General features: G+C 47.0%; 1 protein-coding gene across 1 annotated transcript; it reads right to left on the bottom strand.

The window, feature by feature from the left end:
* Positions 1–1,036: 1,036 nt before the first annotated feature.
* Nup50 (nucleoporin 50) lies at positions 1,037–23,407 on the bottom strand. The gene is made up of 8 exons (XM_052748535.1): positions 23,136–23,407; positions 19,550–19,628; positions 17,142–17,225; positions 12,298–12,484; positions 10,570–11,229; positions 7,291–7,369; positions 5,526–5,644; positions 1,037–4,358 (listed from the first exon to the last, which is right to left on the bottom strand). Exons 2-8 carry the CDS (start codon positions 19,616–19,618, stop codon positions 4,156–4,158), a joined length of 1,401 nt encoding a protein of 466 aa, XP_052604495.1. The 5' UTR covers positions 19,619–19,628; positions 23,136–23,407; the 3' UTR covers positions 1,037–4,155.
* Positions 23,408–23,795: the final 388 nt, after the last annotated feature.

Genomic DNA, 23,795 nt, shown 5'->3' with positions numbered 1-23,795 from the left:
GAGCTTTGATTATATATTTTTTTTTTTTTTGGTTTTTCGAGACAGGGTTTCTCTGTGTAGCTTTGCGCCTTTCCTGGAACTCACTTGGTAGCCCAGGCTGGCCTCGAACTCACAGAGATCCGCCTGGCTCTGCCTCCCGAGTGCTGGGATTAAAGGCGTGCGCCACCACCGCCCGGCTTGATTATATTTTTAATGAACAATTTTACTCAAAAGACTTAAGCCAATTCCAGAAACCACTGAAATTGAGTGATTCAGTGGGCACACTGGAAAGGGCCACATAGATCGGGCCCCTTAGCAAGCCATGACACCCCCAATACATCCCTTCAGGTTCACCAACAATGAAGTTAGACAAGGTCATGTATAGAGGTCAGCATAGTTCCTGGGAATGCTGGTGGTCACTGCCATTTACTCCTAGGATGTGCTAACAGGTGTTTATTTCATGGCTGTACCTGGATTACAGGGAGGGAGCTTGCCGGCTGGTAGTGGTCAAGTGCAGCTGTGTGCCAGGTCATCTGGTCACATACAACGGCTGGTACTAGTTGTGTGATTGTATGAAAACCACTAAAGACTGGGCCTTAACCTGAGCTTCTGGTTCAGTGGGCTTAGGGGGCCCCAAAAGCTGTCAGTCCTGGAAAGTCTGTGGGAGCCCACACCAAATCAGCCAGTTTCCCCAGTGGCTCAGGGACAGTCTTACTCTTCAGGAAGCACCTGTCACTTGTCTCAGTTCAGAACCCTGGGGACAGCATTCCATTACCTTCTTTTTCAACTAGGAAATGCCTTATAACTTAGATAATGCTGTGTTCCTTAGGAAACTTGAGAATCTGAACACAGCTCCAACACATCACTGAATGGACTAGAATTCAGTGTTACTTTTGGAGGAGAAAGCTAGCCTCCTCCAGCCCTAGTCTGGGGCTCTGCACCCCACTGTAATTCCATGCAGGTCAGCCCCCACTTCAGAAATGATTCTGCACACTACTGTCACGTGCCCCTTCTCCACTGATCTGCCAGGGTATCAGAAACAAACCAGTGTCACACACCCGGGGTTAACTTTCCATTTATTCACATTTCATGGATTGGTACATTTCCTCACAGGCTCATTCAAAAGCTCACACACACTGAGATTATACTGTCTGACAATTCAAGTATTTTAGCTTTAGAAAACAATTTCCTGTTTAAGGTAAAAAGCAGATTATTCCATGTGATTGTTAAGAAGTCTTACATCCCCTTTACAAATCTGTCCTCAGTCTTATGATTGCTTCTGGAGAGTATGCGGTGGCCTTGTGCAGAGCGTGGGGCTAGAAGATGCCCTGAAGAGCTCCCAACTTCACCTATGGGTAACAGAACAGGTCATTTCCTTAAAATCCCCCTTCCAGAATGAGACTTGGTCTGAGCCCGTAGCCTGCAGCCTCAGGGGGGCTGTTTCTCATCTTCAGAAATAGTAACAACATAACAACAAACTGGTAAGAACAGACTCCTTAACCTTCAAAAGGTAGAGGAGTCTGTCAGGGAAAACCCTGACAAGGTGGCATTTTCCCTAGACTCCGCAGCAGGTATTTTTTTTTTTGGCACGCAGCATGTACAAATTAGGATTTAGAACTGAAACTGTAAAAGAGAAATCGGCCCATCAGCAGTTGGGCCTGTCACTAACACAGCCACAGCCCATACGGTGTGGCTCTCCGAGGAAGCCAGCACAGGGCTCAGACTTTGTTTACTGGGAATGTGCGAAAGAAAGCGGGAGATACAGTGTGGCCCAGGCTCAGTGTCTGCCTAGATGCACCCTGACCACAGAGAACACATACTTCCTCAGGCAAATATATGAAAGACTTTAGATTTTCCAACTGGAGATAAAAGCCGCAGTTCCTATCAAACATACAAGAGGCAAATTTTAACATGTTGAAACATAAATGAAGTTAAAGCCATAAGTTGAAACCAGCTACTAACACAGTGGAGGGAGAAGAGACAGCCGTCCAGGGGCCAGCCTCCCTGGGACACAGACAGTATAGTGACTCACACTCAGGTCAAGTACAGAGTGTTGAGCCTCTCCTATACCACAAGGACAAGACACACTGAGTTCCGGGCACACCACCTCTCCCCTGTAATTCTCGCTTCCAAAAGTGATAGTCTTAGCAGCAAACTTGGGGCTAGGAATGTTAGCAAAGGGAGAGCCACACCCACTAATTTACAGTTAAAATGGACTAGGGAGCTTAGGAGGCAACCCAGTTGCGACCTTTTTTGCTTTTGTTCTTTTGGTAAATATTCAAGGCATGGGCAGATGCTCACAGAGCCCCACCCCCACGAATAGACAAGTTCCTGAAAGTGCCTGAGAGTCTGAGAGCAGTCAGCCCCACGGGCACGTGGTACATGGCACTGTTCTGAATACGTTCCCCTCATTACATCTTTGGAAAGCTGGGCAAACCCAATGTCAACAGGGCAGGGCCAGCGATAACAGAAGCAGCAACTTGCTTGTTAGAAACCAATTCTCAATGCCAAATGGCAAGCAAATCAATGCACAGCACCTCCCCAGGTCCACACCCCACGAAGCACAAGCATGCCATCTGTGCAGAGCACTGTAACCCTGAGTGATAAACCCTACCACCCCACCTCAACAGAAGCTAACCAGCTCAGGGCTCAGGAGGCAGAGGCAGGTGGATCTCCGAGTTCAAGGCTAGCCATGGCTACATAAACAAAAGTTAACTAGGTTTCATTCCCACCCCTGGCACTGCCGTTTTGAGAAGGCAACTGTGCCATCAGGTTTTGTGACTCTGCCCAGGTCAGAACAGCTGTGTATTGACGATCTGAGCACACAAGTGTGCACCCTGGGCACTGACCCTAAGCCTTCAGACAAGATCTGGTCCTAGTGTTGAATGGTTTCATGAGGAATCAGAGTGGAACTTTAGTCCTTTTTGTGTGTGTGTGGGGGGGGGGGGGTGGGAGATGGGGGAGTGGGGGTGGGGGGGGTTACTATGTAGCTCAGGCTGCTGTGAACTCACCATCTTCCTGCCTCAGTTTCTCCAGCACTGGATTACAGGTGTGTGAACCATGAGCAGCTAGGCATCAAGTCCTGCGTTTAATTGATGTCTCGTCTTCAGAGAATGCTAGTATTAGTAACCTCACCGCTCTGAAGTGACATGAATGGCCCGTGCAGAACCACGGCTCTCTTCCAAATGGACACAATACCTCAGCCTTAAAAAAATAAAAATAAAAACGAGTTTTTCAGATGCCAGTAACATGCTGCTGTCTGAAGCTACAGGCCAAACCGGTGGTTTCCCACTCCCACACTCCTGCTTCTTTTGAGTGCACGGTTCCTGAGAGGACTCTACTCAGGCTGTACCCATGGGGTTCAGCAGGCAGAAACGGCCATGAGCACACATCCCTTTTCAGTATGGTTTCTCTTTTTTCTTTTAAAATAAAGGCTTGTTTGTGGTATAGAAATGATATAAAAAAAGCTACCAAATTTGTGCTTTTAAAATCCATTATTCCTGACAGCCCCTTCCACATTAACTGAGGGGGTAAAGTAAGAGCACCTCCTGGATAAAAACAAAACCTAGTCTACGCCGCCAGCTCCCCGACAAGCCACTCATGTCCTTTTCATGAAAAGGCCGTTTCTGGATCAGTCAAGCAGCCCCAGGTCAAAGGCCAGTACCTGCCAACAGGCCGATGACAGCGACACCCAGTACCCACAGTTTAGCGCAGTCACAGTGTGGCGGCGTGGTGTTTGGCAGGAGTGTTAGTCACGGGTCAGAGAGGCCCACAGGAGGGGAGCGATGGGTGTCTTCCGGAGCACTGAGGGACACTGCCATGGGGTCTCCTGGGGCAGGCAGGAGAGCGGAGCCCAAGGCTGCCTGCAGGAGCCTTTGGAGAGCTAACTGGTACCCTGATTGCAGTCCATTAAGAATCACTTAGGTTAGTTTTTACTCAATGAATCCACATTAAAAATCTTCCCAATTTTTCCCTTGAATGTATTTTGCTTAGTTCTCAGGAAGGGAACAGAGTTGACACACCCAGGGTTTTATTGGCCTTAATCTTCCTCACAGAAGTTTCCCGTTACCTAGAAGTTCTCAGAATGTCACAGTAAGAAGAGGAAAGAATGTGACTAAGTTTTAGGGGCAGAGGGGAAGCAGCAATGTGGCAACATTCCTTGGTCGGCCTCAGTGCTCAGGCATCCTTTTTCTGCAGTAAAATCTTGTGTAATTCATCTGCATCCTCGCTCGTCTTCACCCGAATCAGCATGGTGACCGGGACTGTGGGCTGCTTCTCGTCGAGTGGAGGGTTGGGGACACAGACGATGAGGACATTGTTTTTCCCTGTTCGGGTGCACGGCATATTGGGTGGAATCAGAACATTCAGCAGTATGTTGCCTTTGAGTAAACAAAGGAAAATATTTATGAAAACAACATATAAACATGTATCAAAACTGTAGGATTCTTTAAGAGGCCAGAGATTCTACACTGAGGCAACTTCTCCATGTGTTAAAAGTTACAGCCATAGTCTTTCATTTCCTGTATGCTGGACTGTGCCAAGCTGTGGGACAGGCACCAAGCAAACTGTCTACATTCTGAAATCTCCGAGACAGGAGCCTTGTTCCAAGTGTCACTGGCTTACCCAGATCTTCACCATTTCATGGGATTTAAGGATGCGGGGTCAGCAGACACAGTGCTTCTCACCAGCACTGCTCACTGGGCAGGAGTGACACTATGGTGACACGGGCCTAGTCAGTCAAATCACAGGAAAGCGAACCCCAGGAGTCTCTCGGTGATGCCGGGCAGTCTCACACTACTGACCACACCCCACAGGCCCACTGCTGTCAGAGCTAGTCTCTTAACGGACTGTTGCGAGCGTTAGCTCAAGTGTGGAAAGGAGACAGCACCGTGGTCTTCTTGTTCTGGATAGACAGATTCCCTAGGCTGGAGATGGCTCCATCGCAAGCGTGCAACACAAGGACCCGGGTTCAAATCTTAGAATCCATGTTTTTAAAAAGCTGAGGACAGCAGCACATTCCTGTCATCCCAGCTTAGAGAAGGGTAGGCATGAGGGGGTGGCACAAACAGGTGGATCCTTGAAACACACTAGTCAGCCAGTCAAGCTGATCAATAAATAAGGTTCAGGTTTAGTGAGATCCTGTTCCAAAATTAGGGTAGAGATCAGCTGAGGAATGAGACCTAATAACCTTGGCCCTTCATGTACCAACCCCCCCTGCAACCCCCTTAAACTGAAACCTGTGTACTTCTCCTTTGTGCTCACCAAACGGTCCCACCTGCATGCCGTTCCTGCCACACTCCAGTGTACGGCAATGATAGCCTCTGCGGTACTTTCCCACTACAGCTTTTAACACCACACCTATACTGTGTACACGATGCTCCTGACACTCAAAACCACATCCATATTGGGAACCAGAAGATCAATTTGACATCAAGATGACTTTCATTAGACAAAACCAACCCCTATTATTGAGCTTCAAAATCCAAAGAACCGCAGGGTCAAGACAAAGCTCTTTACCAAACTCCCCGGGATGGCTCTGCACTCACCTAGGTTGGTGTCTGCCCGTACCAAGAGCTGAGTCTTCTGACTGGCTGTGGGTTTTAAATGCAGGGTCCCCACACCCTTCTCTTTAAATTCATTGTCTTTCTTGTAAAATAGTTTACACCTGTGGAAAAATACCAGCCATGATCAGATTCAACAAGTCAGTTTGCTGACACCACTGTTTACCCTCCTGTAAGTCAACTGCAGTGGGTAAGAGAAAAATAAAGCCTCTTTACCAGACTGCTGGTATCTGGGTTAAGAAAATCAGAGTAAAATAATCTAGTTAGATATTCTAGAATTCGCCGCCGCCGCCGCCACCACCACCTTGCTTTGTAGTGCTGGGCATGGAATCCAGGATCTTGGGCATGCTAGGTGAACTTGGCTAGTAACAATCACAGTCCCCTACAAACCATCTTTCCTCAAGTCACTCAGCATCCCAGCTGACCCACTGCTCACTGCCCTCTCCTGTGCCTTGGTCCTGAGTGGCAGGCACAGACACAACTGTCTGTCCTGCATCTCTCCGACCCTGCTTTCCCGTATGTTTTCAAATTCTCTTCAGGCCTTCCCTTTTGATTCCCTAAGACAGTGAGATAAATCTGGAATAGGGTGGGACTACGGCTAAAGCAGCGCACTGTTTTCCAAGCCTATGTGTTAAACGCAGACCCTTAGGTAAGAAAATAGAGCCAGCACTCTGGAGGTGGAGGCAGGTGGGTCTGTGAGTTCAAGGTCAGCCAGGGTTGCACAATTAGATCCCTACTCAAAACAAACAACAACAACAAAATTAAACTGGGCGATAGCGGAGCACGCCTTTCATCCCAGCACCCAGGAGGCAGAGCCAGGCAGATCTCTGAGTTTGAGGCCAGCCTGGTGTACAGAGCGAGATCCATGGACAGGCACCAAAACTACACAGAGAAACCCTGTCTCAAAAAATCAAAATTACTGCCTAAAAAGCTCTTGAAATAAAACAAAATTCTATGGCCCATAGCACCTGCAACATAGGACAGCACTCTAATATCTGTGTTATAAAAACACTACTGGAAGCTTCCCAAATAGGACAAAAGTTTCTCAGTAAATATTTCAGTACAAAATAACCTCATTTAATCCTAACAACAGAATTAAAATTTTCCTTCCAGTCTTGTTCACAAAGAGGTAGCTCCCATCAGCAGAGGACAGACAGGCTCATATACCCATAACAGGAAGGAACAACTGTGCCTAACTTTTTGGCTGTGGCTGCCCAGCCACAGCCAGGCCCACCCCATCCTAGGGACCACAGACACCTCCATGCTTACAGCAGAAGCAGAACCAAGATCAGTGACTAGGTGATTTTCTGTGGGAGAAGGAAGAAAACAGAGAGAGAGAGGAGAGATAAGGAAGGAGGTCATGGAAGCCTTTCTGAAGCACTTCACAGGGAGAACAGAAGCCCAATTAATTCACTGAGGAGCTAGCCCAGGACATGTGGAGATGTGCCCAGCACATCTTTAGAACTGATTTGTTTTCAAAATAAACAGGCCAAGCCTGGTGGCAGTAGCACATGCCTTTAATGCCAGCACTGGAGAGGCAGAGGCCAGCGGGGCCTACAAAGTAAGTTTCAGGACAGCCAGGGCTATACAGAGAAACTCTTGTCTCAAATAAACCAAAACCAAAAACCAAAAACCAAACAAACAAACAAAAACCATACTCATCAAACAGACCGAGCCTTCTTCCCTGGTCCAGCTGAGGTCCAGCTGGAGCCAGGCCTGCAGGCCGCCCCCACCCCCGCAGCCCACTCACTTTTTGGAGTAGAAAGCATCCTCTTCCTTCACTTCGGTCACCACCACCTTGGGCGGCTCATCCTCTTCTTCATCGCCACCTGGCACAGAAACCACTCAGAGTCAGCAGATGCTTGCACCCACCATCCTGCAGATGGACCTGGAGTACTCATGGGAGCTGGTAAATACAACTGTGAACACTACAGAGGGCGCCCGACACCACCCCTGCCAACGTTCTCGGTCCAGAGCCACACTGTACCCAGGGATAACCACCATCAGCAATGGCCAAAGGGCAAAAATGACTGTTTTACAGGTCAAGCTTGTCAGAGAAATTGCTCCAAAGCTTTGATGATTGTCACAGGGCTCAATGGTCTTGTACTACAGGGACCTGGCTCACTGGGAGGGGCAGGAAGGGCACATTCTTTCAGGAGAGACACTGTTGACACACAACCGAAGGGTCTTCTCAAAGAGAAAGGCAGCTGTGTCCAACCTGCCCGACTAAAGCAACACTAAGGACTTGGATCAAAAGACTCAACTAAGGTCCACTCGGATCTATCTCCCGGCAAGCTTCAAAATGACTACTTAGCTGAGGCTCTAGGACTTGGGAAGGTGCTCCAGGAAGGCCAGACACTTGCTGTTTCAACAAATTCCAAGTTTTTCTGATGGTAACGTGGTAACCCCAAGACAGCAGCAGTGTCAGATGGTGCAGGGTGCAGGGCAAGGGATGGTACAGCTGCCCACGTTGGGGAGACACTCTCCTCTTATTAGAGGAGAGGAGAAATAAAAGGGGCCCCCGGGGGCTGCAGAGATGGCTCAGAGGTTAAGAGAACTGGCTGCTCTTCCAGATTCCAGAGGTCCTGAGTTCAATTCCCAGCAACTACATGGTGGCTCACAACCACAAGTAATGAGATCTGGTGCCCTCTTTTGGCATGTAGGCATACATGCCAGCAGAACACTATGCATAATAAATAAATCTCTTAAAAAGTGTGTGGGGGGCCGGGCGGTGGTGGCGCACGCCTTTAATCCCAGCACTCGGGAGGCAGAGCCAGGCGGATCTCTGTGAGTTCGAGGCCAGCCTGGGCTACCAAGTGAGTACCAGGAAAGGCGCAAAGCTACACAGAGAAACCCTGTCTCGAAAAACCAAAAAAAAAAAAAAAAAAAAAAAAGTGTGTGGGGGGGGTTATGGGCCATCTACCCTGAGGAAGAGTTCAGACAAGGAGCAGTGGTGGCTGGCCCAGGTAGGACGGACAGCACAGTGGTGCAGTGGCAAACAGACAAAGGTACTGTACCCCTGGTGAACAGCACATTAATATGCATCCTTGAGGACTCAGTGTTAGGGCCTACTCTAACAGCAGAGGAAGCCAACAGGCTGGGCCCAAAGTCCTAGATTTGACTTTACTCAAGGCTCAGGCAATAATAGCAGAACTGTCACCCAGACAATACAGCCTTCTGGAAGGAAGGTCACATCCACACCTGAGGGAAACACTGGCCTTGTTCTCTGTGGCCATCGAAAGTCTTCATTTTGCCTACCCTATCATGTAGTCCTCACAATATTCTTTACTATTTGTTTCCTTGTCCTGAGTTCCTTATACCTTTGTATTTATTATTTACATGTACGTGAGTGCATGTGCACATGTGTGTGCAGGAGCCTGTAGAGGTCAGAAGAGCTCTGGAGCTGGAAACCAAACTTGGGTTCTATGGAAGAACAAGGAGAGCTCTTAACAGTCACGCATTTTTAAATTCTGGACATCAGGGCCACCAGCTGTTCAGCTTCCAGATGTCTCCTCTATTCCGCAGGCATCTTCACTGCTGACTGCCTTCCTGGATGTCCAGGGGATTTTAGGCTTCATCCAATTGTTTCCCTCCTTTTACTTTTGTGGCCTCAGGTATTTCAAAGCTGTTCCCCCTGCCCCACACAATCATTTACACACAGGAACATTTAACTATTTAAAACATGTAACTCTATCAAAAATTAGAAACTTGTTGGCTATGGTGGTGGCTCAGAACTTTAATCCCAGCACTTGGAAGACAGAAGCTGGAGATCTCTGTGAGTTCAAGGGCAGCCTGGTTTACATAGCGAGCTCTAGGACAGCCAGAGCTACATAGAGAAAAATAAAACAAAATAAGGGCTGGAGAGATGGCTCAGTGGTTAGAGCACTGACTGCTCTTCCAGAGGTCCTTAGTTCAATTCCCAGCACCCACATGGTGGCTCACAACCATCTGTAATGAGATATTAAAACCTCTTCTGGCCTGCAGGGATACATGAAGACTGAACACTGTATACATAATAAATAAATAAATCTTAAAACAAAAACGAAAACAAAATCCCTGCCCCTGGAAATTAGAAATCTAAGCCCTCAGCATCACTAGCCACAATGCAAGTATGGAACTACCCAGGCATGGCTAGTGGCCACCACACTGCACAGTGCACATACTAAGCACACCAATCATTTTAGAAAGTTAACTGAATGGAAGTAGTCCTGAAGTGTTATGTTATGAGCACTGTGGGTAACAATACCTCCGAAGAAACCCTGCAACTGTGCCTGCCCACTGCCAAGACCTGACACACTGGGTACAAAAGGTCCAAGGACACTGATGTGATTCACAACAGCAGGGCCTTCCTTTGGGGAGGAGGGACCCTCCTTTGCAGCAGGTCTGGTCCTAACATTAATGCTGGAGCATCTCATTTACAACCAAATTCCTAAATACAATCAAATTCAACAGACATTCATGTTGCGCTTTTTCAGTAATATTCAATTTTTAAAAGTTTTTAATTTACTTCTTCTAAACACACCACCACGCGCTCAGTGCTTTTTAGTTAGCATGTTAAAACTTCAGCCTCCACTGCAGCCATCTTTTTTTGTTGTTGTTGTTTTTGTTTTTCGAGACAGGGTTTCTCTGTGTAGCTTTGGAGCCTGTTCTGGAACTCACTCTATAGCCCAGGCTGGCCTTGAACTCACAGAGATCCACTTGCCTCTGCCTCCTGAGTGCTGGGATTAAAGGCGTGCACCACCACTGCCCGGCTCACTGCCGCCATCTTTAACACACCTTCACTAGGCACCTGGAGACCCACCTCATGAAGACGGAGGCTGTACTGCTGGTGCATACCATGTCATCTCTCTTCTCCAAAGAACCACACCTCCACTCCATTCAGCCCTCGTGAGCTTTTAGCACCCTATAAAACAGGCCTTGCTCTATGTTAAGGATGAGGACTAAGCAACTGTGACACACACAGGAAATGCAGCACCTGGGACCTTCTCATTAGACCTACACAGATGTCAATCAGTGGCTTAGTATTTACCTCTGCATTCACTGCTGCTGCCTCCTGCTTGACTCTCTGGTGCTTTAGCAGAAAACGGTGAAGAGGCAGCTTTACTTTGGGCAGCATCTTTACCAAATAAACTAGAGTTTCCAGGGGAGAATGAAAACCCAGTCAGGGAGCCAGAACTTAACGAGCCCAAAACTGAGCTCTCAATTTTCTTGCCAAAATGAAACGAGGCACTCGTTGCTCCTTGTGCTGTGTCCGATTTCTTTTCTGCTGTAAACTCCACCTTTTCTGATGTGTCCTCTGCCTTGTTACCATGAAACGAAAATGGTGACTCTTGCTGTAGTTTTGCGGAACTAAAAAGGGAGGGAGACTGCATTCCGATCGCTGCCCTGTCAGTCTGGCTCTCAGAACTGCCGCTGCCTCCATTCTCAAGCTGCTTCTCAATCGTGGCCAAGTACCTCTCATAGTCTTTAAAAATGGGCGTCAGGTCACACAGTGGGTTCGTATTCACATGCTTCACTATCCAGTCCCGGACAGAGCAGTTCAAGCCAGCCAACTGCTTGTGATAGACATTCCCAGTGCAGGCTGTACTGGAAGCAGAGCCAGAGGAGGCCAGCTGATTGCTGTTAGTACATTTAGGACTTGAAATCTTTTTATCCACCAGGGTAGTAGGGCCATTCACAGCAAAAGCACCTGTAAGAAGTTAAAGTCCAAACACTTTAGAAGCAGTCTGATGAAACCCTCTAGGTGTTGGTGTGTTTTTACTGGAGTCTTTCAATGGAGTCTTGCTATGTAGTCCCAGGCAAGCTGGAACTCCCCATTCTGCTTCAGCTTGAGCTGGGACAACAGGCGTGTGCCACTAGGCTCAGCTACAATAAGGTTTTTGTGCGGCTACCATCATGCTCTCTGCTTTCCCCGTCACTGTTCACCAAGCTTGTGTGTGGAAACCAACACTGAGGAACTGGATATCCAGCAAGTGGTTACTAAGGCACTAAGGCTGTTCTGCTTAGTAAGGACTACACAGGTCAGTGGTGCTGAGTGCCTGCAGGAGGATGCAGAGTTCAAAGTCATCCTCACTACACGGCTAAAGGCTAGCCTGAGCTCCTGCAGCTAAGCTACACGACCCATCTCAAACCAACAAACACCACACAGCATACACTTTCAGAGCCTGTCAGGATCATTTTTAGGATTCAGCCCAAGATCCTGTTCTTTATGTGAATCCCAGAAGTTGCTGACTAACTCATCCAAAACAGGACTGGGTAGTCAATATTTCCTGTTCAAACCTATGTTGGGAAATGGTGACCAAAGACAGTGTCACCCCAGTTTCCACTGGCATTTGCAGTGGGAGGTGCACAGAAAGCCCTTGGTGTGTATGTACTAGGACTTCTTGCTAGTCAATTCGGGGACTCAGAGGTTAGGAACCTGATAGTGAAGTCACATAGCAAATAGCTGGCTGAGCTGAGAAGAGCATCGCTGTGGGCTGGCCCACTTGCTCCATGCATCTCCCCGAGTCCCATCCTTCCACTGCTATGTCCAAGGATGCAGTGCTAGAAACATACTCACCAGCTGGGTCTGGCAGCACACACCTACAGTATCCCAGTATTCAGAAGGTTGGAAGAGGAGGACAGAGTTCAAGGTCAGCCTGGGCTACATATAAAGACCCTGTCAAAGAGAAAAAAATAAAACAAACAAAAAACAACCTGGTAGCAGAGTTCTCTTTCAGCAACTATTTCAGAGGGGGCTGGAGAGGGAGCAACTCACCAAAGGTTGCCTTGGGCTCCACTGCCGCCTTTGTGCTGGAGAAGGGTGTGGCACTGGCTGTGCTGTTTCCATTTGTCAGTCCTTCTAGAGGCTTCCCTCCAGAGCCACCACCAAATCCAGAAAATCCTCCTCCTCCAGAAGGCACAACCAAACCTTTAAAACCTTTAAAGGCTCCTCCACTATCAGACTGCAATAGAAAGAAAGCACACATTAGGCAAGCAGAGCTCCCGTCCTCAACTAAGTGACAACAGCATCTCGGAAACAGCACAGAGCTCAGACGTGGGGGCACTGCACCTAAGAGAAGCTACTAGCACAGCCCAGACAGGAGAGTGGGAAAGATGGTGCCTCTAAGGACAGCAGTGTCACAGCTGCCTTCCTGAAACAGTCAGGAGAGATGGTTGAAATCTGTATTTAAAGGCACTGTATACAGTCAATGTTAGGATCCTGCCCTCACTCCACCGGCACATGCGCAGCTCGGAGTCTTGTGTCTTACATCATCAGGGGGTGCTGGCGACTACTTATGCGTGGTGTGGTCACCTTAAAAGCCAGATGCAGACCCCACCCTCTCTCTCTGCTCCCTGCTCAGCTCTGCTCCCTGACCCCAGCCTGGCTTCCCTCTCTCACCCCGCCCCCCATTCCCTCCTAATAAAGCTCTCTAACTCCGGTAGTCGTGGCTGTTTATCTTTCAGGCAACATTAAAAATGTATGTACCTGCCAGCGAGCTCCAGAATAACTGAAAATATTCCCAATACAATTAAATCTCATGCACCTTTTCAAAGAACATTTATTTGCCTAAAGAAGCTTTAGAAACACAAAATTAGATTAATTAAAAATATTTCACTGTTTACCTAATTTCTCAAGAACTTTGGGGTTTCCAAGCTGTTCTCAGCCTCCAGAAATCTGAGGAGACCACACTGCAGAATCCAGCCTTTCTATTAGTTAAGCAATCTTTCTTTTCCTTACTGTTTCCTAATTCCTGTCTTTAGTAAACTTTTCCCTTGGCCAGCCTGTTCACTCAGCTGAGATGCTGTGAAACTTACATTCCTTATGAAAGTCTAGACACACACACACACACACACACACACACACACACACACACACACACACACACAGTTAAACCTTTATTTCTCAGACAACCTATGTTTTGGTTGGTTTTTGTCAATTTGACACAAGCTTGAGTCATCTGGAAAGAAGAACCTCAATTGAGAAAATGCCTCCTGATTTTCTTGATTAATGATCCATGTGGGAGGGCCCAACTCACTGTGAGCAGCACCACCCTTGAGCAGGATGTTCCTTAGTTATGTTAGAAAGCACGCTGAGAGCCAGGAGGAGCAAAACAATAAGCAGCATTCCTTTCCGGCAGTGGTTCTCACCCTTCCTAATGCTGTGACCCCAGCCATAAAATTATTTTTGTAACTACTTCATAACTGTCATTTTGCTATTTTTATAAATGGTAACATAAAAATCTGTTTTCCAATGGTCTTGGGCAACCCCTGTGAGTGGAACTCCCCAAAGGGGTCGCAACTCCCAGGCTGAGAAGCGCTGCTCTATGGCCTCTGCTAGTTCCTCCCCTTCGGATGGACTACAACTCTAAGTCGCCCTCTCGTGAGTTGCTTTGGCTCATGGTGCAGCAACAGAGACTCCAACTAAGACAGCACAGTTAGTTAGCCTTAATGTTAGACTTTTTTTCAAAAGCACTTTTAATCACACCTACAGATTTTCAAATGTTTACTGACCACCGGTACATTTACAGCAATAAAATCAGAAAGAATGAGAAATCTTAAATACATCTTTAATTCTGATGCCTTTGTCTATTTGGCAGAGTACCATGTATCACAGGCTGGCCTTCCACTTGCTATGTGGTCCATGACCTTGAACTTCTGAGCCTTCTGCCTCCATCTCCTGAGCCCTGAGTTTATAGGCATGTGCCACTATTCCCAGAGCTTCACAAATGCTAGTCATGTACTCTGCCAACTGAGCAATGCCCCTGCCCCGGCCCTAAACTGGATTTCTGATCAATCAAATCTTAAAAGGGGCTGGGGAGATGACTAAGTGGTTAAGAGCACTTACTGCTCTTCCAGAGGACCCAACCCAAGCATGATTCTCATCACCCCCATCAGGTGGTTCACAACTGCCTTACTAAAACTCCAGTTCCCAGGGCTTTGATGCCTTCTTCTGGCCTCTGTGTGCAGGTACACACACACACACACACACACGCTCACTCTTAAAAAAGAAAATAGCAAAAGCACCATCCCCCGAAAGATAGATGTTTTGCACAATTAAACAGTTTGCCAGGCAGTGGTAATACACACCTTTAATCCCAGTACTTGGGAGGCAGAGGCAGACCTGTGGACCAGGCTGGGCCTTGAACTCCGATCTGCTTGTCTCTGCCTCCCAGTGTTGGAATTAAAGACATGCACTACTATGCCGGACTTGACACATCCATATTATTTCTATTGTCTAGATCTGTTTGCATCTGGTATTTGGGAAAAGCCCATTTCTTCATTCAGGTAGATGCTATGACTCTGTCTCATCCCAGTAAAATAGAGGTTGGGAGATGGCTCACCAGGTAAAGCATGTGCCATACAAATACAGGGGACTGGAGTTTAGTTCCCAGCACCCATTAAATGCTGACTGGGTGTGGCAGCCCTGCCTATAATCCCAGTGAGTGGGAGGTAGACTCAGGGAATTCACACAGCAAACTAGCTGGCTAGACTAGGCAAATCAGCAATGTCTGGGTTCAAATGAGAGACTATGCCTCAATATGTAAAGTGGAGAGTCATGGAGGAAGACACTCAACGGCTACATATGCCCTGCACATACACCCGCCCCCCGCCCCCCCCACCCCCGCTGACATGTAATAATGATGATGATGATGATAATAATAAAAGGTGGTAATAAGAGGACACTTGATGTTGACTCCTGGCCTCCACATGCACACACATGTGACTGATTCTGAAGTGGCCACAAAGGTTGATTTCAAAATAGCTTCTTCTTTGTGACCATGGATTCTAAGCCACCAAAGTCACACTCACAGGTCTAGAACCTATCTGAGGAGTGAGGATTACAAGGGGGAAGATTGCCGAAGTGATCTCTAAACACTGGACACGTGACTCTGGTCAAGAGTTAGAAGACCTTTCTGAGCACAGGAATAAAGCATGAAACATACATACCTCTCGAATATTATTACGGACCAGCCTGGTCCTTAATAATCTTCTTCCCAGGGGCCCAGAAGAGAAGCTACGAATGGCGCGCATTATTTCCAGGAAATGAATCTAAGTACATGGAGCTCTTTTGTCCGTCTACTTTATTCCTCTGGGATAAAATCCTATCTACATAACTTCAGTTGTTCCTGTACCTTGATCCTTTCTTGCCTGATTTCTCTCTACATTTATCTGCTGTCCCCTCTATGTTCTATCTTAATTCTCTCATCTTAGTTCTGCCCCATCTTGGTCTTTCTCATCTCGTTCTTCCCCATCTGGCTCTTCCTCATCTTCCATCTCATTCTTCTAGTTCTCCAGTCAAAATCCTCCTCAGTCCCTGAGGTTTACAGTTACATACCCATGCAACAGCAGTGCTCTAGCCAAAGCAAGGTCACCAGGTGTGAAGTCTTACAGGGTCATAAAGGCAAACAAGAGTTTTCCTCAGGCAGTGACCGTCAGGCTTTCTTTTACAACCCAAAAGGGGAGAGGTAAAGGAAGAGGTCAACTGAGAGCTAAAATCGGTTAATATATCAGAATAGGGGAATTTGTGTGCTCAAACTACTTCCTAGGGGTGGTTAGGTAAATGTTAGGAGTCTATAATGTTAGTATAAATACCACTAAGGCTGTGTAAGAAAGGAGGGTCTGAGCGTAATTTACCTTAATTCAGGAGATCATTTGGCCTTGGATGCTTGATAGGTATTTCAGACAAAATAACTGTTATGAGTTCTTGGAAGCATACACAGCATACAAGAAAATCACTGCAGGAATCAGCTAATATATATATGAAAGCCAAAATATCACCAAGACTTCTTAAGCCATGGCTTGACCTTCGGAAAAGTCCTTGACCTTTCCAAGCAGTAGCTTTTGTGATAGTAGCTGAATTCCATTACATTTTCCTGCAGCTTGCAGCATATGCCACCATATTATGGAACCTATCAGCACATGAAATGCTCCTGCACGGTGAGAGGCTTCTCCTTTCCTCCCCCACCCCCTTCCTTCCACCTCACACCACTTTTGCATGGTACTAATTTTTCCTCTTCATGTTGTCACAACTTTGTCATTATCCATCTTATTGTCTCAGCTACCAGGATGACTCATTATTACATTTCCTAGCTTCTAAGATCTACACCAAGAAGCACTTTAAAAAGGCATTTGTAGGGGCTAGAGATGGCTCAACAGTTTAGAGCACTCGCTGCTGCTCTTCCAGATGACCTGAGTTCAGATCCTAGTCCCATGTCCAGAGAGCTTACAAACACCTATAACACCAGAGGATCTAAAACTTTCTTCCGACCTCTTTGGGCACCTGCACCCACGGCGCATACACACACACACACACACACACACACACACACACACACACACACAAACAAAATGTGTGTGCTGGTGAAATGGTTCGGCAGGTAAAGGTACCTGTCTTGTCACCAAACCTGACAACCTGAACTTGATTTCCAGGGACCAGATGCTGGAGAGAACTGACTCCCACAGTTGTCCTGACCTCTCTGTGTGCCACAGCAGGCACACAAGCACCACTCCCCATGCATACACATATAAAAAATGTGCACAGGGAGAGCATTTGTACAGCCAATGCTCTGTAACTGGGAAACCTGTTAGTAAGACACCAAAGCTGCAGGAAGCACTCACTTCAAATCCAACGTTCCTACGCTTTGCCTTCTTTATGGCTCTATTCTTCAAGACTTCCTCACTGGCCACCGAGAATGTTCCCACCTGCAAGAATGGACAAATTAGACAACAGAAAAGTAAGGCCAAAAGAAGATTAAAAGCTGAACATAAATGCCAGAACAGACACACTTATCTGGTATCTGATGATCTTAAAAGAGTTTACTGTAGCCGGGCGGTGGTGGCGCACGCCTTTAATCCCAGCACTCGGGAGGCAGAGCCAGGCGGATCTCTGTGAGTTCGAGGCCAGCCTGGACTACCAAGTGAGTTCCAGGAAAGGTGCAAAGCTACACAGAGAAACCCTGTCTCAAAAAACCAAAAAAAAAAAAAAAAAAAAAAAAGAGTTTACTGTTAACACATTATGAAATAGCTCACACTGGGTGGTGGTGGCGCACGCCTTTAATCCCAGCGCTCAGGAGTCAGAGCCAGGCGGATCTCTGAATTCGAGGTCAGCCTGGTCTACAGAGTGAGATCCAGGATAGGCCCCAAAACTACACAGAGAAATCCTGTCTCCAAAAAAACCAAAACAAACAAACAAACAAAAAACAATAAAAAAGAAAGAAAAGAAAAAGCTCACATTGAGTATCTACAGATTTCTGTAGATTCCAATTCTAATCAGGTGCCATGAGTTTTCCAGAATCTACAAATCCAGGCTTCCAGTCCCGACCCAGAGACAGGAATATGTGATTTCTGAAAAGATGAACACCACCAAATCTTTGGTGCACTAATATTCATGACTGGCTTCCTCAAATATCTTAGCCATATTGTCTAGAAAAAGCACTAATAAAGTCACAGTAAGTTGCCTATGTCAACAAGACACAAGAGCTACCATCCCAAGTTCATGATTGGTAGTAGATAGTAAAGCCCATTCTGAAACCAGAAGCTTACTACTAGTTTTCAAAAAAAGCCGGGCAGCGGTGGCACATGCCTTTAATTCCAGCACTGGGGAGGCAGAGGCAGGTGGATCTCTGTGAGTTTATGAGGCCAGTCAGAGCTGTTATACAGAGAAACAAACAAACAAACAAACGAGTTGATACAGATAGCATCCACATTCTTCTTTTGTAGAATAGGACCTTGCACGTGCTAAGCATGGGCTCTACCACTGAGCTACAGTCTTCCGCTGTTTTGGAGAAGACTCCTGGTCCTGCACACCTTGGCCACTGTCTAAAAAGGCCAGCTACCTAGTCACAAACATCCCTAGTCAACCAGTGCTCTTCCACGGTGTGAAGAATGTGCTAAAGGGCTTTGATGTTTCTGCATCTATTCTCTTACCTATCTCGTTAGGGCCAGAACTGATACTTCCTGTACAAAATTCCCACTGAGTCAGGCGTGCCAGCTCCAACCGATAGCCCCTATAAACAGGAGGCTGAGGCAGCAGCACTGACACACAGACAGTTCAAGGCCGGCCTGAATTAGAAAGTGAGACTATCTCAAAATCAAAACTACTCTCCTACCAGATCAAGGACCATTTGGCTACATTTGTCCAGTTCCTGTAACTGATTTCCATACTCCTTTCAGTAGAGCCTGCCCAGGTTCTTTCACCCTTGTCTTTCACACTTTAGTATCAAGCAATTCTATGGCAGTCTAGATCTTGTTCCCAGGACTGTGCTTAAGACCAAGGCAGGGGAGAAAATCCACAACCAAAGATTCAATTAAAGACCAAGGCAGTCAAAGGCCCTGTAAAAACATTAACATACCAGTGGTTTGGTTTCCCTAAACATCAGCATACAGATCAGTACCAAAAAGGAAGACAACAGCCTAGGAATAAAACTGCAAACCACTTTTTCTTCCCTGATTCCTTCTTCCCTTACCACCTAGCTGTGTGCTATAGACCTGGAGTTAGCTTTGCTACAGAATTTCTTAGTAAACTCGCCTAGGAGTACCAACTTGCTCAAGAGACCTAGATACGCAAAGGTTTCCTCACAGGAGACAACTTTAATCTTGCTGATGTAAATTCTATTCCAATCAGTACAACTGCTGGGATGCAGGTCTAGCATTCGAACAGCAAACAGCAGGCATGAGAAGCACCGGAATGAAGGGGACAGGGGAGAGAGCAGACTGAGGCTTCCTTAACTTGCCGTCTAGTGATGTCTAAAATACACTCAAACCACAGTAGAGGACGCTGCAAGTGTGTGAATTCTGCAGGAAGGTACGTCTATACACTCATCAGGAGCATACACTAGTAGAAAAGCACAATCACATATGAAGAACAAGTTTCTACAGTAAATGCACACAGCTCACGAGGAGGCATCATCTCTCCTGCTCTGTGTATTCTTAAAGGTTTTAAAATTCTACCATCATATTCTTCACGAGGAACGCAACATGAGCTTAACCGCAGACAGCAAGAAACCACCAAGGGAACTGCCCTGTACCTCTTCAGCTTCGTCTTCTTGATCCCAGTTCCTATCTGTTAATTCCTTCTCCGCAATTCTTTTGGCCATTTTTGTGAACCTAGATTACAGAAAACAGAAATAAGATGTTTGCTTTTCTGCACCAAGATAGCTGTTACAAATATTTTTGTTGCAGTCTTCATTTATTTTGTAATAAAATCACAAAATAGAGAAATATAAGAAAAAGCAGTTAACAGGTTTTAAGCAAATGAGATTTACTTAGATGGATTTGCTTAAAGGGAAGGAAATACACTAGGAAATTAAGGAAAATATGGAGTTCAGCGAAGTTAATTCTACTTTTTTAATTAAATTTTTTTTATTACAAGTAATTTAAAAAATCTAGTCCAGCATAGGATCTGGTAAGCATTCTCCTGATGCCGGTGAAAACTGTATCAGTGAGAGCTTTACAACGGGCTGGGGGACTCCAGTGGAACATACTCATTTACTGTTTCAAGAGGCAGGCACAGAGACCCGAGGAACACTGGCACTCTCAACAGGAAGCCAACTCCATTCAGAAAGATTAAATGAAACATCTATTGCTCTTTCAAAATCTACAATATTTATGTAGTCTATTGTACATACAGTAAAGTCCTTAGGTCAATGCAAATATTCTTGCCCTAAACAAAACATTTTTAATATTTAAAATTTAAAGATGCTATGTTTATTCTTCGGTAAGGATTTAAATAATGCACTGGAAATACTTCTGCAACGAGTAGTTTTCTTAAGGCTACAATTGACAGAAATGTCTCCCAATTAACATTTAATTGCCCTGAATTACATATTGTGAAAAGCTGAGACATTACTTACAAATTCAAAACCTTACTACTATGGATGTGTTAACATCTCAGAATATAAATTGCTTCAAAAGTACACCCTCAGGGCTGGAGAGATGGCTTGGCAGGTAAGGGAGTGCACTGGTAGTGCAGAGGACAAGTGTTTGAGTCCCAGGACCCACCACAAGCTCACAAGTACCTGTAACTCCAATTCCAGGGATAGCTAATTCTTCTGGCTTCCACAGCAAGCACACACACCAACCCAAGTAATAAATCTTTAATAATGATAATAATGTTGATGGTCATGGTAATAATAATAGTAATAGCCAGGGGTGGTGGCACACACCTTTAACCCCCCAGGGTTAGAAGTAGAGGTAGGTGGATCTCTGTGAATTCAAGGGCAGACTGGTCTACGAAACAAGTTCCAGGACAGCCAGGGCTACACAGAGAAACCCTGTCTCAAAAAAAAAAAAAAAAAAGCCTTTCTTTTTTAGAAATAGTAACAACAGGGGCTGAAGAGACAGTTCAGCAGTTAAGAGGGTGCACTACTCTTACAGAGGACCTGAGTTCTTTTCCCAGCACCCATGTCCAGCAGCTCACATGCCTGTATCTCCAGCTCTAGGGGATCCGGTGCCCTCTTCTGACCTTCACAGGCACTGGACACACACACACACACACACACACACACACACACACACACACAAAACAAACAAACAAAAGGGAAAAAATGAACCCTCATCAGATCTGACTGAGGGCTTTGATCTCAGCATTGTTCGGAATCTTTGGAGCCTCAGCAGCAGCAGCAGGAGCACCTGCCTGGGCTGGCAGTTCTCTGTCAGACTCCTTCCTGATGCTTTCTCCGTTCATTTGCCCTCAGCACAGCAACCCACCACAGCAGGCATCCTAGAACAGACACTAGACCCCATCTTACCCATCATCTAATGCTCTATGCAGATTAGCACTACGGAATAAGTTTCAAATCAGAGAACCCCAAAGCCCTCCAGAATCTGATGTGCAGGGAGGGGCTTACAGGCACTTTTTTTCTGATTACAGAATGACTTTAAAATTGAAGATTCTAAAATACACAGCATGAACTCTAATAACACCAGTAACTGGGAACTCTCTCTTTTTAACTCCTCCCCCTAAACACTGCAAAGCTGACCTCATCGGAAACAGCATTCTTCATAGAACTCTTCACAGGTAAGGTTTCTGGATCCCTCAGGAAATTGTTCTAATAATTACCTAACATCAACACCAGAGGGCAGAAGAGGCAAGCAGTGGACGGGCTACAGTCACTGTTTCATGATGTGGACAAAAGGGATGGCGGAAAACCCAAATACAGGTACTAAGTAAAACTTTATAACATCTAACTCATACTTGAAACTAAAGAGTAACTGCCATAATAAATAAATTAATGGAGATAATGCCATTTCCTATTTATTCAGTCAGATAAAACAGAAAGCAAGAATTTGTTCGGTTTACCGATGACTCCAAATGTCCCAAACCTGCTTGACTCATAGGAAACTGTTGCTGAATCAGTGATGTGAGGCATTGCATATGTGAGAAAATACTACAAGATACTAGTGCTAGCATCTGGGACAAGCTGAGAGACCCCGGGCAACTGAGTTTGGTGAATGCTTCCTTATCTATGGGATAGAAAGAGTGTTGTATAAGACAAAAAGCATAGCTTAGCTTGGTGCCTGGAACAGAGGAGAGGAAGTGCTTTGTAAATATTAACTAAACAAGTTTGGTTAAAAATAAAATACTACTTTTACTCCCAAACTCAAAAGTAGTAGCGTGGGAAAACAAAGTAACTCGAACGATAAGCTCAACTTTTAAAACACATTTCACCAACCGGGGTGATGGCAATGGGGAGGCTGAGGCAGGATAAGAGTTTGAAGCCAGTCTAAGCCACCCAAGTTCAAGGACAGCACAGGAGATACATATAGCAAAACCTCGCCTTTAAAAACAAAGGTACCAAATACCTACTTCTTCCATATTCCAAACAGTTAATTTTCCTCTTCTGAAAAGACATCTCTGCGAAGTACCTGGAACAAGGCCTGGCACTAGAGACTTATTTGCCAGCTATTATTGTTATTATCAAGGCTTTTCTTTTTTCTTTTGGAGTGCTGGGGAATAGAACTCGAGGTCCTGTGCGTGCTAGGCAAGTCCTCTACCAATGTGTTACCGGGGAAATTGAATCCCCGTAACAAATGGGTTACACCGGCAGCCCGGAAGAGTTTGCCAATGTCTGCGTTTGTGGGAAATGGCACCAAGTTATGAACTGCTTTCTAGGTATAAAGCGCTGTAGTTATTAGGAGAAATGCATTATTCGTGAACGATCGCTTTCTACGGTGTGCGCAACCGACTTCAGTATAGTTCTGCTCTCAGAGATGAAGTTCACATGGCAAAAAAAAAAAAAAAAAAAAAAAAAGCCGCTTTGGCTATGCTCGAGAACGAGGAGCAGATCGAGGTCACTGAAACGCCCCGGAAAGCCCAAACCTCAAGACCGGCTCTTGGCGAACCCGGGTGACCAAGGGCCTGGGAACGCGCTGTGAATGCAACCGCGACCGGCCAGCGGGACGATGGGTGAGGAATGAAGGCCAGGGGTGGGCCAGGGCAGCCCCGCCGCCGCCTACCTCCGTCCGGGCCGAGGCCCGAGCCCCGCCGAGCCCTCCTCCGGCCAGGAGGGACGCCGCGGGTCGCAGGGCAGGCCCGGGCCGGCTTCACAAACAGCCCAAGGCCGCCGCCGCCGCCGCCGCCCCGCCTTCCCGGCCCGCCCGGCCCGAGCTCACCTCCTGGGCGGCCGCCGCAGATCGCGCTGGGTCCCGGGCGCCGCGGCGGACAGGGCCGAGGCGGCGGTCGCGGCCGCTGGGAGCTTCCGGTGCGCTGAGCACCTCCAAGGACTTCGTGGTCAGCAGGCCTCGGGAGCTTGGAGTCGGACACTGAGGGGACGAGACATCCGCCCCGCCTGAAGCCGCTACTGAACGTTGAAGAGAGCGCTCGGAGCCGCCATTTTGTAACTCGAAATACCCGTCAGAACCAATTCGAAAAAGGAAGAAAAAAAAAAAAAAAAAAAGAGGAGGAGGAAAAAAACGCCCGCGTCCAGCGACTGCGCAAGCGCGTCGGAGGCCCAGCGGCCGGCGCCTCTTCCTAAGGGCCGCCGGGTGTCACGTGGCTCACGCCCACGCCCCCCCCTTGGAAACGGCCGCTGGGCGGAGCGTGAGTTCCGCGCACGCGCGCAGGGACGGCGGGAGCCGGGCGGCGGAGCCGGCGCCTCTGGCAACGCGCGTGCAGCACGCTGGTCACGTGTCGGCCGGCCGCCATCCGGGTTGGAGGCGCTTCGCCCGCCAATCGCTGCTGAGGCGCGGGCCGGCATGGTTGTGCGGTCCAGCCCGCGGCTTTGGGGGAGGCCTCTGATGGTGTGGCGGGCGGCTGAGGAGGCGGGCCGTGAA

Source organism: Peromyscus californicus, unplaced genomic scaffold, assembly GCF_007827085.1.
Source record: "Peromyscus californicus insignis strain IS unplaced genomic scaffold, ASM782708v3 Scaffold_20__1_contigs__length_68692818, whole genome shotgun sequence".
NCBI lineage: Eukaryota > Metazoa > Chordata > Mammalia > Rodentia > Cricetidae > Peromyscus > Peromyscus californicus.
Note: the sequence above shows the minus strand (reverse complement) of the source record. Positions and strands in the feature narration are given on the sequence as shown.